This window comes from Anser cygnoides, chromosome 3 (genome assembly GCF_040182565.1).
Source record: "Anser cygnoides isolate HZ-2024a breed goose chromosome 3, Taihu_goose_T2T_genome, whole genome shotgun sequence".
Taxonomy (NCBI): Eukaryota; Metazoa; Chordata; class Aves; order Anseriformes; family Anatidae; genus Anser; species Anser cygnoides.
The window spans coordinates 72,980,789-72,997,658 of record NC_089875.1 but is presented as its reverse complement, the minus strand read 5'-3'; the positions used below and the strand labels follow the sequence as shown (position 1 = coordinate 72,997,658).

Genomic DNA, 16,870 nt, shown 5'->3' with positions numbered 1-16,870 from the left:
AGTCTTCTGAAGTCAATGGGATATTTCTACTGATCTTAATGAGCTTCAGATCAGGCCTTGAATGCACCGAGCAGCCTTTATAAACAACTTACATACCACAGGACGATTACAGTCAGACCAGCAAAAGAACACCCTTACTAAATTAAAAATACACTTTTGAGAAAACTGAAATTACTATTGCTTCCGAGCATTGTGAATCTATTTTCTGTACTGACTGACATAGTATGTTATGACTGCACATGACTATAGCAGTAACTTCTTCTATCTTCTCCTTGTTTGTGCTTTTAACAGAACAGTATGAATTTTGTGTTGCTGATCTGCTGCCCCTGGGTTTTGCGTGAATCTGCTAGATGCTTGCAGGGCAAAGAGGAGAAAAATAGAACATGGTTTTACAATCACAAAGAGAGAGAGCAGAATTTTGTATGCCAACACATTCTTAATTCTTTTCTTTTCAGAAACAGTGAAATTTGGCGTGAATGATATCCTTCCTGTGTTAGTCAGCTTTATGAACAATTAACATGAAAATTTTTGATCCAGGTCCATAATTGAATGAATAAAGTTAAAAAAATGGCCATCAAATCTCTAGACATTTCTGAATTTCATGTCCTAGTTCTGTCAGAAACAACATGAAGTACAAAAAATATTTACCTATGAGAAACAGATTTAAATATTCATTGCCTCCTAGATTGACAGAACTCAGGGAGAAGACGTAGTACCCCAGGCTCCCAGTGAACCAGACCAGCCAGACTGTGATGGTCCTTCTTGCAATGTACCAGTTACAAAATAGATCTAAGATGTTGTGCTTCTTGGCTGAGGGCGCGTCATTGTCACCTGTTCCGCCACTGACTGGACCATCGTGTTGGACTGAGTACAGTTCAGCCACTTTGCAGGGAGTGCTTACTTTGTTCCATCTTGCCATTGTATTTATTACTTTTTGTGCATCTTCATATCTTTCCTCTGACAGGAGCCAAAAAGGTGTTTCTGGGAGCATCCAGCAGCACAAAACAAAGGGAAGAGTTGCTATGGAGAGAAATATCTGATAGACCCACCAGGTCCGAACCAAAAATCCCACGAGTGCCACAACCATAATTCCCATAGCAAAAAAAGCATGGACATGCATAGAAGCCCAGGTTCGTGCTTTAATGCCAACAAATTCAGTCACATAAACAAAAGCCACAACCAGATAGCCACTCGAAACCTGGGGAAGGGAGAGAGAGAAAAAAAAAAAAACACAGTGTGAGATTTGTATCTATTCTCCATGTGCAACAGCTAACAGCGTTCCCCATTTGTGTACATTTACTTGGCACTGCAATGGCATATTGCTCACTGACAGAAAAAAAAAGGTACCCTAAAAATAAATCAGCTGGACAAAAAGCTCACTCAAATTTTCACAATACCTGGCACTGTGTTTAAAGATGTGAAGGGCTTTTGGATGCTTTCCTTTAGTGGGGTAGAGCCAGCAGGAGATACCTGAAAAAGAGTCTAATTTGCTGGTGGTACTAAGTTCTTCAACTCCAAAAATCAGGTCCTTAATGACATCACAGACTAGACACGAGGAAAACTGAGGTCCCCTGAAGTAAGTGCCATTTCTGAAAATCTTGACCTTGGCTTTTAAGTTGACTATTACGAGTCTGCACGTTACAGAGCAACAAATTTACTGAGAATCACCTTCCATACCATTTTAAATTACCTCATTAAATCAATTTTTTACAATGTTAGAAGAGAATCTCATTTACACAGTTGCAGGTTCTCATACATTATCTAACCATGCTCACAGAATGGAACTACTGGCATATTCTGCATTTAAGTATTTTTTCATTCAATGCATATATATTTGAATATATATTTCAATTTCTCTAGTAACACTCTAAACTCTTGATAACTCAAAGCATTTCAAAACACAGCTAGAAAATCTATGCTAGAAAATACTCCAGTATATTATTTTGATTAATCAATTCAAAAATCGATTTTCTGGTTACAAGTCTTCCAGTTAATAAACTGAGCCCACCGATGCTGATAGAAAAGCTGCACTGATCTCAGTGGCACAGAACTAGAGCTTCACAACTTCACCTCTCAAATCTATCCTACTGAGCAGTTAAAAAGCATCAGTTTGGTGAGAGCTTTTTGCTCTTATAAACTACCATAGTCCCTAGAATCAACAGCCAGAGAGTCAGTGGAGGGACTCCTGTTGATCTCACTGATCAAGGGTGAAATGACTATGCAGTTTTCCTGCTGGGAAATCATTCTGAGCTCTAACCAGGCAAAGGGAGCTCCAGGTGCAAGCTCCTCTCTTGACTACCCACCCACAGGAAAAAAATAAATGATGTGATTATTTTCAAGTTTCCAACCTCTTTTAAATATTTTATATAATTTTTCTTGTGACAGTCTTCTAATTTCTGGAGGCATAATATAGGGAGACTATAAATATACTTTTGGATGTAAGAATTTAATTTAAAGTTGTTTACCATACATATATTATATAGATATTATATATATGTGTGTATAGATACACATACACACATATACTGGAATACCCTTCAGTACAGTATTAACATCTAGGTGCTAAACACATCTACCTATATATTGAGTACTTCAGATGCAGTTTAAAAGAACAAAGAGATGCATGGAAGAGAAAAAGTGCATCTCTCCTCCATCGCTGAAAATGGCAGAGATAAAGATCATACTTGTTATAGATTTGTTACTTTAAGAAAAAATACTCCATTTGTAACAACACGGAGAAATGCAATGCCAGCTGCAGTGCAGAAACCAGAATTCGCTGCTCACACTTGGTATTTAATTACCAGTCCAGCAGAGGTTGGGATGGAGGAGGTACCAAACATTGCTTCATACAGATGCTTTCTATTAATTCAAAGAGGAAAAGTGCTGTGGTCCAAGAATATTCAGACTCTCCCTGCTCTGCTGAAATAAGTGCAACAGAGGGGGCTTTAGAATAATGAAGTAAGGGAGGAAAGAAAGAATAAAGGGAGGTTTTCCTGAGAAGGGGTAGGAAATAACACATAAAAGAGACAGGGTGAGCATCCTTTCTTACCATAGCAAGGAGAAAGCGCACGACCACGAAACTGTAGTAGTCAGACGTGAACGCCACTGCGATGCCAAATAGAAACTGACCAGCACTTGTGAACCACATAACACGCTGTCTTCCCAGCCTGCAAATCACAGCAGCAGTAAAATGATGAGCAACCATAAACATCCTGTCAAAATAAAACTGCAACTTCAGAGACCCTGTCGGGAAGTGAGTCTGAAAATACTGTACTTAAGACTTTCACTCACCACAGAACCACTGGATTAGTTTCCCGTATTTTCCTTACCATGTGAGAAAGAAAATTCTTAATTTTTCAGTAAATTTCCAGCTAAACCAAAGAGAAAGGAAACTCCTACGGAAGGAGCTTCCATTCCAGAATTCTTGGCTGGAATCAAAGCGCAGAAGTGGTGTTACATATGCTCATGTCTAGTATCAAGCTTAACTTCTATGTAACTAATCCACAAATTTACTTTGTCTTATTTATGACGTCAGTACGTAATAGTCACTTTTTCAGACACTTTATATTAGATAATAACTAGTTAATAAGTTAGTAATTTCTAACAAAAGTTACCTGTGATGACATATGCTATCTTTTGCCAAAGTAAAACAGTCTGGGTAGTACTTAGAGGCTTCTGTAATGTATCTTTGTCCTATTATTTTCAGTTAAATTCTCTAATAAATGACAGTTACATGGTTTCCCTGAATTTTCTGATTGCATCACAGCACACATGCATGCACGTACAAACACAGATGCTAGTACAGTAACAGTAAAAAAAAAAAAACAAAAAAAAACACGGGTTAAGTACTACTTTCTCATCAACAGCATAGTACTTTCCAGTGCAAAAGAAGGGTGCTTATTAAAAATGAACTAATGTTTGTCTGTCTTATTCCCATACCTCAGGGAGAAAATTTGCCTAGCATACTCACTTGTACCTAAACAAGTGAGTGTGTTAGTGTTGGGGAGAATCGAATGGATGTTCTATTAATGTTTCTCAGGTGATGGATCATACGGTATAATTAAATATTATTAAATGTACTTACATTATCAAGTAATCTATGTATACTGGAAACCTAGGGAGTACACTGAACATTTAAAGGAATCGTTGAAGGGGAACCCTGGGAGGGAATAGGTGCAACCTGACCTTGGATAAGGGCCTGGAGATGATGAAATGAGTTGAAGCAGAATCAAGGAGCGAAGGGAGCATGCGTCGAGTGAGAAAGGTGAAAGAGTTCAGCGGAGAGGAAGACTCCTTACTTCATCTGGACGACCACCTGGACGACCACCAGAGTGCGCCACGCATGTGCAAAGGGGAGGGGAGCTAATTAGAATGAAAAGCGAGGCTGATGTTGCAACCTGTAATGAATATGTATACCTGACGCAATATTGTATGTATAAATAATGGCTGGGAAGTAACGGGACTTGAAGCCAGATTTGGGCACCTGCCCCGGCTTCCAGCGCTGAATAAAGCACCTTCATATAATCACTTGGTGGTTATGTGGTTGCTACGCTAACATTTTGGCGACCCAGATGGGACAGCGTGGGCACTGCTGAGGCGGCTCGTGTCTCGGTTTCGCTCCAGCCGGCACCGAGGGATTCTCGGGGAGCAGTCGACCACGACCGACCTCCGCTGCTCACGACGTACCACTGGAGTGGTAAGCAAAGGTGCTTTCAACTTTGGGTATTCGGTACCGATTTGGTTGGGAAAGCCTGCCGGTCAGACGCGGCGAAAGCCACGCTCGGTTGGGCAGGGAGCTCCCGGGGTAAGCCTAGGCGCCGTCCGTTAGACAGAGCGAAAGCTCTGCAGGTTCGGCATTGGTAACTGTATTGGTTTGTGCTGAAGGGTCAGCACCAGGTATTATTGGTATGTAGAAAGCGTGCTGCTGCTGCTCCGGCAGCTTTTTAGCGAAAAGCACGCTGCTGCTCCGGCAGCTTTTGGGAAAGCACACTGCTGCTCCGGCAGCTTCTGGAAAGTGTGCTGTTGCTGCTCCGGCAGCTTTCGGGAGAGTGTGTTGCTGCAGCTTTCGGGAGAGTGTGTTGTTGCTCCAGCAGCTTTCGGGAGAGTGTGTTGCTGCAGCTTTCGGGAGAGTGTGTTGTTGCTCCAGCAGCTTTCGGGAGAGTGTGTTGCTGCAGCTTTCGGGAGAGTGTGTTGCTGCAGCTTTCGGGAGAGTGTGTTGTTGCTCCAGCAGCTTTCGGGAGAGTGTGTTGCTGCAGCTTTCGGGAGAGTGTGTTGCTGCTCCGGCAGCTTTCGGGAGAGTGTGTTGCTGCAGCTTTCGGGAGAGTGTGTTGTTGCTCCAGCAGCTTTCGGGAGAGTGTGTTGCTGCAGCTTTCGGGAGAGTGTGTTGCTGCTCCGGCAGCTTTCGGGAGAGTGTGTTGTTGCTCCGGCAGCTTTCGGGAGAGTGTGTTGCTGCAGCTTTCGGGAGAGTGTGTTGCTGCTCCAGCAGCTTTCGGAAGAGTGTGTTGCTGCTCCGGCAGCTTTCGGGAGAGTGTGTTGCTGCTCCGGCAGCTTTCGGGAGAGTGTGTTGCTGCTCCGGCAGCTTTCGGGAGAGTGTGTTGCTGCTCCGGCAGCTTTTGGGTCCGTATCATAAGCTCAAAATGAAAAAGATTAAAGAAATTCTGGGAAAAGATGTACCTATCCCGCGGACATCCCCGCTGGGGTGTTTGCTAGCACACTGGAAAGAGGGAGGTTTTGGTCAAGAAATGCGGAAAGGAAAGCTGATTGATTATTGTAATATTTGGTGGCCACAGTATAAACTAGAGGACCAAGAAACTTGGCCTGAGAATGGAACATTGCAATATAATACAATTTTACAATAATGCTATTTTGTAAGTGGGAAGGAAAATATGATGAACTGCCGTATGTGGAATTATTCTTTTATTTGCGCCGAAAGCCTGAATGGCAGCATGCTTGTGGAATAATGGTGCTTGAAGTTTAAACTGAGGAACGTTGTTGTGCATGTACTAAGGAGGGACGCTGTATACAGCATCAGGCAATAGAGAATAATAAGTATTATGGGAAATAATATAATATAATAATATAATAATGTATATAATAATATAATAATGTATATAATAATATAATAATATAATATAATAATATAATAATGGAAATATTGATCTGGAAGTTGCGCCGTCGGCTCCGCCGGAAGAGCCAGGACAGGGAGGGAAAAGAGAAAAGGAAGATAGCAGTAGTGATGGAGAATCCCCGATTTTAGTCTCCCCGTGTCACATAGGACCCGGCAACAGCGAAGGGCAGGAGAAACTATAAACGAACAGGGAGGGAAAATAATCGCTCTCCTCAGGCGAGGAGTGGGGACAGAAGGACCGGTATATGTCAAGGTGCCTTTTTCAGCTGGGGACTTAATGATATGGAAACAAGCAGCCGGCACCTACAGGGAAAACCCAGAGCCAGGGTAATGAAAATGATAATTAAAACCCAAAATCCCGATTGGGATGATCTCCAGGTGATCCTGGATACTTTGATGGACTCGACAGAAAAAGACATGGTATTGCGGGCAGCCAGAGAGAGAGCCCGAGAAGATATATGAAATGGATTAGTGCTTGGAAATCTAGATCAAAACTTCCCCACTGAGGATCCCCAATGGGATTATAACACAGGGGATGGAATAAGGAGGCTGAAGAGATATCAAGATTGGGTACAAATCGGGGTATAGAATGCCATGCCCCGGACCATAAATTGGTCAAAATTGTATAATGTCAGGCAAGAAAAAGCGGAATCACCTTCCGCCTTTTTTAGAGAGATTGAAAGAAACTGCTAAGAAATATACAGATTTAGACGTAGAGACTGAGCAAGCTAAAGCTCAATTAGCACTCACTTTCTTGGGACAAGCCCAAGAGGATATTAGGATGAAATTGCAAAAGTTAGAAGGTGCAGATTTGAGAAATTTGGATAGGCTGTTGGAAATAGCCTGGAAAATCAAAACTAGCCCAGCCAGTAAAAATTGAACTTAAGGAAGGGGCCCGACCGGTACGGATTAAACAGTACCCGTTGAAGCTAGAAGCTAGGCTAGGGATAGTAAAGATTATAGATAAATTTCTTAGCTACCACATTCTGGAGGAATGCAAATCTGAATATAATACCCCAATTTTCCCAGTAAAGAAACCTAATGGGGAATACAGGCTAGTGCAGGACCTTAGGGCGATAAACGAAATAACAAAAGATATTCACCCAGTGGTGGCTAATCCTTATACATTGTTAACATCTGTAAAAGAAAAATATAAGTGGTTTACGGTAATTGATTTAAAAGACGCCTTCTTCTGCATACCCATTGACAAGGAAAGTAGAAAGCTTTTTGCTTTTGAATGGGAAAATCCACGGAACGGACGAAAGATGCAACTAACCTGGACAAGGTTGCCTCAAGGATTCAAGAATAGCCCGACCCTCTTCGGCAGTCAACTAGCTAAAGAAATAGAAGACTGGATTAACCAAGAACAGATTCAGGTACCAAAGGACCGATACTTGCTGCTACAATATGCGGACGATATATTAATAGCTACCGAAGGAGAGTCAGAATGTATTCAGGTAACTGTTGATATTTTGAATCAATTGGGACTAAATGGGTACAAGGTTTCTAAACAAAAGGCACAAATCGCGTGCACAACAGTAATTTATTTGGGATGTGAAATTTCTCAAGGACAAAGAAAATTGGGAGTTAACCGAATACAAGCTATTTGTGAAATCCCCGAGCCGCGAAATCTGCACGAACTACGGGCTTTCCTAGGTATGGCCGGGTGGTGTAGACTGTGGGTAATGGACTATGGACTCATAGCAAAGCCCCTCTATGAAACCCAAAAGGCCTGTACATTTACCTGGGGAAGCCACAACAAGAGGCCTTTAAGAAATTAAAAGAAGCCCTGATAAAGGCGCCTGCCTTGGGCTTGCCGGACTTATCAAAGGACTTTCAGCTGTTTGTGCATGAGAGACAACGATTGGCATTAGGAGTACTGACCCAGCGACTTGGGAGCTGGAAAAGACCTGTGGGGTATTTTTCTAAACAATTGGATGCGGTAAGCGCCGGATGGCCCTCGTGTTTAAGGGCCGTGGCAGCCACAGTCCTTTTAATACAGGCAAAAGGGGGGCCATTGGCTATCGCCCAGCCGAATGAATCTTAAGAACTACTAACCTATTGAACCCAGCAGTGTTTCTAGGAACAACTGCGGAGGAAGGAGACCTCAGTCATGATTGCGTGGAGATCATCGAACATACCTATGCCAGCAGAACAGACTTAAAAGATCAGCCTCTGGAGAGACCAGATTGGGAACTTTTCACGGATGGAAGCAGCTTCGTGGAAAATGGGACTCGTTATGCAGGATACGCAGTAACTACATCAAAGGTAGTGATCGAGGCAAATTCCCTACCTCCGGGGACTTCAGCCCAACGAGCAGAAATAGTCGCCCTGACGCGAGCCCTGGAACTAAGCGAGGGTAAGAATGTGAATATTTGGACAGATTCAAAATATGCATTCGGGGTAGTCCACGTACATGGGGCATTATGGAAAGAAAGGGGAATGCTATCCTCACAAGGGACTAATATAAAATATCAGGAAGAAATATTGAAATTAATAACAGCTGTACAGAAACCCCAACAGGTGGCCATAATGCATTGTAAAGCTCATCAAGGAGGGATGTCAGAGATTGCAGAAGGTAACAGATTGGCAGATTTGACGGCCCGGAAGGTCGCGCGTGAAGTACGGAAAGTAATGGCTCTAATTCCATCGAAGGTAGGCCTCTCTTGTTTTAAATTACCTAAAGACCCAAAGTATTCAGCAGAAGATGAGAGACTTGCAAATTTGATGAAGGCCCAGAAGAATCCTGACGGCTGGTATGCGACTGCGACAGGACAACTTATAGTGCCTCCTATAGTAATGCGAGAAATCTTACAAATAAAACATAATGAATGTCACTGGGGTGCAGGAGCAATGGTGACCTATTTGAAACGAGGTGTCATCTCGGTACACATGTTAACAATGGCAAAGTCAGTAATGTCAAAATGTGAGCTTTGCTTAAAGAATAACCCGGTAGCAAGGAAACATGCTGAGATGGGGAGAATTAGAGCTGGAATAGAGCCTGGAGATTACTGGCAAATAGATTTCGTGGAACTGCCTAAAGCAAGAGGTTATAAATACCTATTGGTAGGGGTTGATACTTTTTCAGGATGGCCGGAGGCCCTTCCCTGTCGCACCAACCAAGCAAAGGAAACGGTAAAATGGTTACTACAGGAAATAATCCCTAGATTTGGTGTACCATTGGGTATTTCTTCAGACAGGGGACCACATTTCATTGCCAATGTGGTTAAGGAGGTTAGTAGGTTACTGGGAATCACCCAGAACACCCTATCCCACTTACTCCACCCCCATCCTATAGTACTAGCGTTAACAAGCAGGCATAGAGGAATCAATAAGATAGTAGACTAACGAAGATGCGTTAAGATTATACTTACTAATCTCTATATCAAGTTATACTCACTAACTTCTACTAACCTGATTCAACCTAATAGTAATGAAAATACTTGCTCTTGGTATGAGTGAAGTATTTTCAAAGGGGGGAAATGTTAGTGTTGGGGAGAATCGAATGGATGTTCTATTAATGTTTCTCAGGTGATGGATCATACGGTATAATTAAATATTATTAAATGTACTTACATTATCAAGTAATCTATGTATACTGGAAACCTAGGGAGTACACTGAACATTTAAAGGAATCGTTGAAGGGGAACCCTGGGAGGGAATAGGTGCAACCTGACCTTGGATAAGGGCCTGGAGATGATGAAATGAGTTGAAGCAGAATCAAGGAGCGAAGGGAGCATGCGTCGAGTGAGAAAGGTGAAAGAGTTCAGCGGAGAGGAAGACTCCTTACTTCATCTGGACGACCACCTGGACGACCACCAGAGTGCGCCACGCATGTGCAAAGGGGAGGGGAGCTAATTAGAATGAAAAGCGAGGCTGATGTTGCAACCTGTAATGAATATGTATACCTGACGCAATATTGTATGTATAAATAATGGCTGGGAAGTAACGGGACTTGAAGCCAGATTTGGGCACCTGCCCCGGCTTCCAGCGCTGAATAAAGCACCTTCATATAATCACTTGGTGGTTATGTGGTTGCTACGCTAACAAGTGTGTGCTAACAATGAGAAGCTCAACCGAGGAGAAGACCTAGAAATCTGCAGTCTACTACACAACACTCTATTGAGGAATCATTTTATTCCATTTTGTCTACAAAATGTACAGAATCATTTTTATTCCCTGATAATATTATATCTTGGACTCTACTACCTACTCCAATGCAAACAGCTTTTCACAGATGTAGATATTACATTTAGATGGAGAGTTTGAGGACTTTCAGGGGTGGGGGCTTGTTTGTCTGTTCTCCGTGAATATTTGGTACTATAACAAAACAACTCTGGGAAGTGACGTTGTAAACAGGCGGTGTAGCCCAAACAGCAACATGGCATAGCTCTTTCCAGCGCCCTCCTATTTTTCTCCAGCCCTGACTCCAGGTCAAGGTCTGGGAGGAAGGAGTCATCATTCACATTTGGTCTCTGATCCCTGCCAGAAGAGATCCCAGTGAGTCCCAGCTGTCCGGGCTCTTCTGTTGGGAAATCTGTTAATTGGGAATGGGAGGAACCCACAAACATATTTCTCACCAGCCAGGATGTGTCAGAAAATAACTTTCAGCTGTAAATCCATGGTTGTAAATCTGCAACTCGGGATGTGTGTATTATCTCAACTGGCTGTCCATGGCTTGAATTAATGGAAATGAGAACAATATGATCGTAACCTCATAAATCATGTCTGGGTATTAATTAATAAAGCCATGAATGATTTAAAGGGACACAGAACAAATGTTGGCATTATATTCTGGTTTTGTATTAAATATGGTTTTACAAATCCTTGAATAAGGAGGAAGGATTGACTCCATGTGTTCCAGAAGACAAATTAAAGGAAGATCATCTTTGATTTGCATTCCCATGTTGTCACACCACAGTGCTGTCCTAATGAACAATGTGCCTAGTCTCCTTTTCCTGCTCATACTTTTAGCCGTGGAATACATCTTCATTGTCCATCTAACAGAGCTGTTAGTCAACAAGCTCCTTTATAGAATAAGTAACACTGAAGGAGTCTTCAAATCAAAACACAAGTATATAAACTGCCTAGGACAGCACAATGTACCTTTGAAATCAGAATGCCACGTGGACAGACAGGTACAGCTAGGTGTTCTTCTGAGGCATTTGTGTTGAGAGAGAAAACTAAGAGACGCAGGAGGACACAGGCATACCTCCTGGATCTCACTGCTGCTTCCGAGCCTGTCTGTGAAGTTGGCTCTCAGTGCATGACCTCAGAAAACACCCAGGGAGGCAGAGCCAGAGGGGGCTGGCTGAAGGACAGCCTTGGCACCACAACCACAGGACAGCTCTGATGGAGGCCCTGCACCGGCTGTCGCTCCTCGGGCCCAAACATAACTCTGATCATGCTAATAAATAACGGGAACCACAGCAAAGCTCGCTGATGACCAATTTTCCTCCTGTCTGAACCAACCTTCAAGAAACTGATGTTTAAACTAACCTTTTAGGGAAAAACTGCAATTGGAAAGCAAGAAAAAAAAGGGGCTTGATCAAACCCTCAAAGCCTTTGGATCGGTCCCACAGAGCTGTATTCATGACGGAAGTTGGGATGAAGCCCTTCAGCTGTTCATCATATCCAGAAATAAACAGGCATATACCAGGAGGTATCTTTCCTCATGGAAAATGAGGTGAAAACCTACTCCCAGGTTTTACTATTGCTAATACTACTACTACAATTCCCATTAAAAAAATAATAACAATAAAAAAATTAATCTAAGGGCAAAACACTAGCTGCATAGCAAAATTTAAGGGATTAACAATAGATGATATGAAGTAGGAAATAAATTCCAAATGCAAATGATTTGCAAACACATTTTAAAACTTATACTTGCAACAGGAAAAAAAATGAGTTAAGCATATCTGTGAATAAAACAATATCAAAACCTCCTAAATTCATACACAATAAATAAAACAACAAAACAGATAGATACACATGGAGTTACTGCAGCCTGAGCCTACAATATTGAGAGGATGGAACTTTACCTGTCAGCGATATCACCAAAAATCACGGCTCCAACCAAGACTCCAAGCATGAATGTAGGCTGGATTAATTTTGCAAGCCATTCTCGGTCACAGACCAGATCCCACTGTGTAACAACTGTGCTCTTCCATTTTGTATCATCATAAAGAAATCCATCAGAACAAGAAAATACGGACTTGTTGCCTCTATATTCATATGCTAGATCCAAACTGGCTTCTCGTTTGGCCTTGCTGCATTGATTAAGTTCCCAGATTTCTCCATCTTCCAGCTGGACTACAATGTAATTCTCTGTTGATGTCCATGTCGTCCAGATGTCCTCTAGACTTGCTTCAGAGGAGTTGTAGAAGAGAACACTACTCACGTTCCCAGGGATCCCACATACGAAGTTAGGAGTAACAGCCATAAACACAGATGCTAAGTAATGGATGCCACATGACATAGCTTGAAAGACAGACGCAAAATAAACACATGCTTGAAATCTGCAAAGGGAAAGAAAAAAGGTTCACTGAAGAAAAGCCCTCTATATACACAAAACCATCAACACAACCATTTCGCTAGGATCAGCCCAATCATTTTGGCAAAGTTGTAAATGGAGGCATCATCTAGCGTCTAGTGGTTTGTTACAGTATGGCTTCAAAATTAGCTAAGCTCTGCAAGAGACCAAAGATGAGAAAAGATGCTCAGCAGAAGCCATCTATCTGCAGGAAATATCAGGTGTCCCTTTTGTCAAAAAAATAAATGCTGCTCTTAGACACATGTACAGCTCTACACAGAGAAGACCATTTAAAAAGAAACAATTCTTAACTTAAATACAGAATTTGAGGTAACTCCCCATCCTACGATCCCATCTAGTACATCCCTCAAAACAAGGCCTAAGATTACTGGAATGGTTAGAGGAACCAAAATGTCGCAACCTCAGTTTCTGAGGGATAGAGATAGGCACATCAAATAAAACAGAGCAAACACATTATGCCCTTCATTTCACCTCACTGTATCCATGTACCTGTACTCGACCTATCTTCTACCTCGCTTTATTGCCTCTGAAAGACAAAGAGAGAATACATGTAGACACATGTAAGAAGACAGAATGTGAACAGTGTGAAAGGCTTTGTACCAAAACATAGCTGTAATTTGGGCTGGGTTTGCGCTTAAGCAGGGTGTGCAGTTATGCATTAAAGATTGTATCATAAAACAAACATACTAAAAGAATGTTTTATACATAGCCTGAATTCTGGCATTTTAACAGCTTTTCAAATATGCTTGAGGTGCAAGCAAATCGTTGTGTATAAAATGCACACATATTCTGAATGTCAAAAGACTTGCAATGAACTAGTATCACTGATTGCAAATTTTAGGATAGCTTCTGACAGTCTAAACATAAGGAATCTTTTCCTCAATTAACTTATAATTATGCACAGAATTAGTACATTTGTTCAGAAAAAAAAATGTCTCTTTGCTTTTTCCTCCAGTTCTTATTTACTGGAGGCCAATCAATTGCGCTAACTTGAAGAAGCATTCGGTGTGCTTCTATATACACATCTTTATCACCGCATGTGCTGGGCCTTGATAGTAGAAACAAAAAGATTTTTTGAACATGACCAGAGTCTCTGCTGAAGTTACAGGAAACAATGCCTAAAAAACAATTGCCATGTAATGTCTTGTGTGCCTGTAACAAATGCAACCTCCAGATCACTCCTCTCTGATATGTATCCAATCTAGCCTTGAATTTCTCTGATAAAGTCTGCAACAGAACCTGGCCTAGGACCTTTAATCATCTGTCACCACAGTTTCTAATGAATTTCTGAACTACCCAGAGCCAAGGTACTTAAATAGAATTTGCTGGATACATTGTCTTAATGTCCAAATAACGTTTTCAATGGAACAGTTCTCTAGTGTAAACTAACTCCACCCACCATCCTCATCTCACACAGCATCACAGGAGGGCTGAGGCGGGCAGGGCCCTCTGCAGGCCACCTGCTCCAACCCCTGCTCAAGCAGGGACACCCAGAGATGCTTGATCAGGTCCGGGTGGCTTTTGAAGATCTCCAAGGAGGAGACCCCACAGCCTCTGTGGGCAACCTGTGCCTGTGCTCCGTCACCCGCACAGCACAGAAGGGCTGCCTGGGGCTCAGAGGGAGCCTCCTGTGTTACGCTTTGTGCCCACTGCCTCTGGTCCTGGCACTGGGCACCACTGAAAAGAGCCTGGCTCCGTCCTCTTTGCCTCCTCCCTTCAGGTATTTCTACACATTGATGAGATCCCCCTGAGCCTCCTCTTCTCCAGGCTGAACAGCCCCAGCTCTCTCAGCCTCTCCTCACAGGAGAGGTGCTCCAGGCCCTTCATCATCTTGGTGGTCCTCCACTGGACTCTTTCCAGCATCTCCAGGTCTCTCTTGTACTGGGGACCCAGAACTGGACACAGCCAGGAACTCCAGGTGTGTCCTCACCAATGCTGAGCAGAGCAGAAGGACCACCCCTCTTGCCCTGCTGGTGATACTCTGCCTAACACAGCCAAGAATACCATTAGCCTACTTAGCAGCAAGGGCCTTCTTAGACCAAGGGCAACCTCCTCTGCCTTTTATCTCGTGTTGCTTAATTCTTTCCTTGGCAAAGGCAAACCCACTTGCATTTCCTGTCTTTCCAATTGCATTGCTGCTGTTTAGATGCAATGGTTTTTGTCCCACTTTCTCTTGACAACAGATCTATTGATTTTTCAACAGCAGTCTCAGGAAAGGGCCAGATTGCTAAACCCACAGTGGCAGCTCAAAAAGCTGGTTCCAAATCCCTCTTGAAGACTCTCACAGGTGCTGTGCTGCTCTTTCTCATCAAACCTTGTGAGAGATGTGGTGAAGAGCAAATTGGACGTAACAACAGCAACCCTTAAGTCTATTGATACCCTGTCAGGAGAACAGCTTCTTGAGGACTAAGTACCTAACCATAAACTAAAGCAAGGGTAAACCTGCTCTGAAAGGCTTTTGGACTATCTTGGACCACCCAAAGCCAAAGGTTATTCTGAAATGTTACCTTTGTCCCCCTACTAATGCAGACAAATATGGTTAGCAACAATTTTTAGTTCTTCACTGTTATTTTAACTGCAACTGTTCTCATCAAAAGACAAGTTTTAAAAATAGCAGAGGAAGACCAAATTCAGTAACTTGGGCTATTGTTGCAGCATGCAGAATTGGCTAAAATCAAGACTAGATGACCTCTAGCAGATTAGCAAATTAAAACCCTAGAAACTGCGCAGTTACATCTTCTACTAGGTAATAAAAAGTAGCATGGTTTGAACCAGGATGCCTACTATTTGCAATATTTGTCATTATGCAACAAGACATTGTAGTGTCAGATAGCCCAGTTGATACTTCCCAGACACAGGAAGAATGAAATAATTTCAAACTCCCATACATTCATCTTGAGCTTACTAATTAGCTTTCCCAGCACAAGAAACTCCAGGTTCATCATCTCTCTTCTGCCCAGTAAGAGTGAGAAAAAAAAATAAAAATTATTTCCCTTTTTGTCAGAGAGGCTCAAAAGAAGATAACAACCTGTTAGGATATGAGCTGAGAAGATGGCATGAACCATTGCTCTGCATCATTTTTGTAAAACCCAAATCCCGAGAGCATCGCTAGGGCCATAGTTTGGATCATTTCCAGCTAATCTCTGCACTAACTTCTCCCTTGAGAGTTTCATTTTTTATCTTCCTGAGCACTTGTGATCGCGCTTCTATAACCATTTTGACAGACTGCTCTACTATCAAAGCTTTCTGTTGGAAAGTTTCTCATTAAATCTAATCTCGATGTCCCCTTTTTCAGTGTAAGACTATCAGCAGCTTATAAAACATCCTTGTGCAACCTTGAATAAATCTTCCTTGTCTCCTATCATTTATTCATAAAAAATTATCTGTTTTCCCTGTCTAGTTGCTATCTAAAACTGTATAAATTGCAATCCCTTACCCTTTCCTCATTTTTCCTTTGTGTCCCATAGAGCAGTGTCCAACTCTATAAAAAGCAATGCAGGATTTATTTTAGAGAAATATCTGTGCCATGCCACTTTTCACCCATCTTTCAAGGGTTTAACTTAGAACTAGATATAACTGGTTCTTGTAAAAGTGTTCTTCAGTTTTCAATGTTATAAAAATCTTATTCAGCTCCAAAGAAATCCACTCTACAGTGTCATTATTTCTGTTACTTCATTTGTAGCACCTATGCTAAGCGAACACAAAAAGTCAAACAGTATGACAGATACATGGTGATAGACATAATTCATAGATACACAGTGATAGACATAATTCATGCTGTTTCTGATTTAAGAACATGAAAATGTGTTTTTACAACAGAATGGCCGTGCTGTTGCTGAATCTTGCAGGATGGACTTCACTGTTTTTAACCTCTAACTGTTCAATAAAGAAGCCAAGGAGCAGGCAAGAGAAGCAGGAATAGGAGAGAGTAAGGCCAGATGTGGAGCTACAGAAGTGTATGGCAGCACTGGTGGCTGAAGGCATCCCGCAGCTCTGCCTCCGCTGCTTCCCTGCCTGTAAAAACGCTGTACTGCTTTCTCCAGTAAAATTCCACAATGGGCTGGCTAGGGCTCTTTCAGTAAATACACACACCAAAACCTAAAATCCCTCCTTCGATGTGAAGAGAAAATTCACTGCTGAATACACGACGATGTCGGATTAAAAAGTCCAACCTTGTGAACTGCTGAGTA

At 42.2% G+C, this 16,870-nt stretch overlaps 1 protein-coding gene across 6 annotated transcripts in view; it reads right to left on the bottom strand.

Annotated features, from left to right (window-relative positions):
• SLC22A16 (solute carrier family 22 member 16) overlaps positions 1–16,870 on the bottom strand; it is a 39,906-nt gene that overhangs the window by 8,452 nt on the left and 14,584 nt on the right. For 4 of the 6 annotated variants that reach the window (XM_013175581.3, XM_048081119.2, XM_048081120.2 and 1 more), the window contains 3 exons: positions 12,169–12,645; positions 3,050–3,167; positions 649–1,198 (listed from right to left, as the gene is read on the bottom strand). In XM_013175581.3, coding sequence (XP_013031035.3) covers positions 649–1,198; positions 3,050–3,167; positions 12,169–12,645 — 1,145 coding nt within the window. Of the gene's footprint in view, positions 1–648; positions 1,199–3,049; positions 3,168–12,168; positions 12,646–13,169; positions 15,298–16,116; positions 16,143–16,870 lie in introns of those variants that run through there. The other 2 variants (XM_066994426.1, XM_013175587.3) reach the window with 2 other exon arrangements.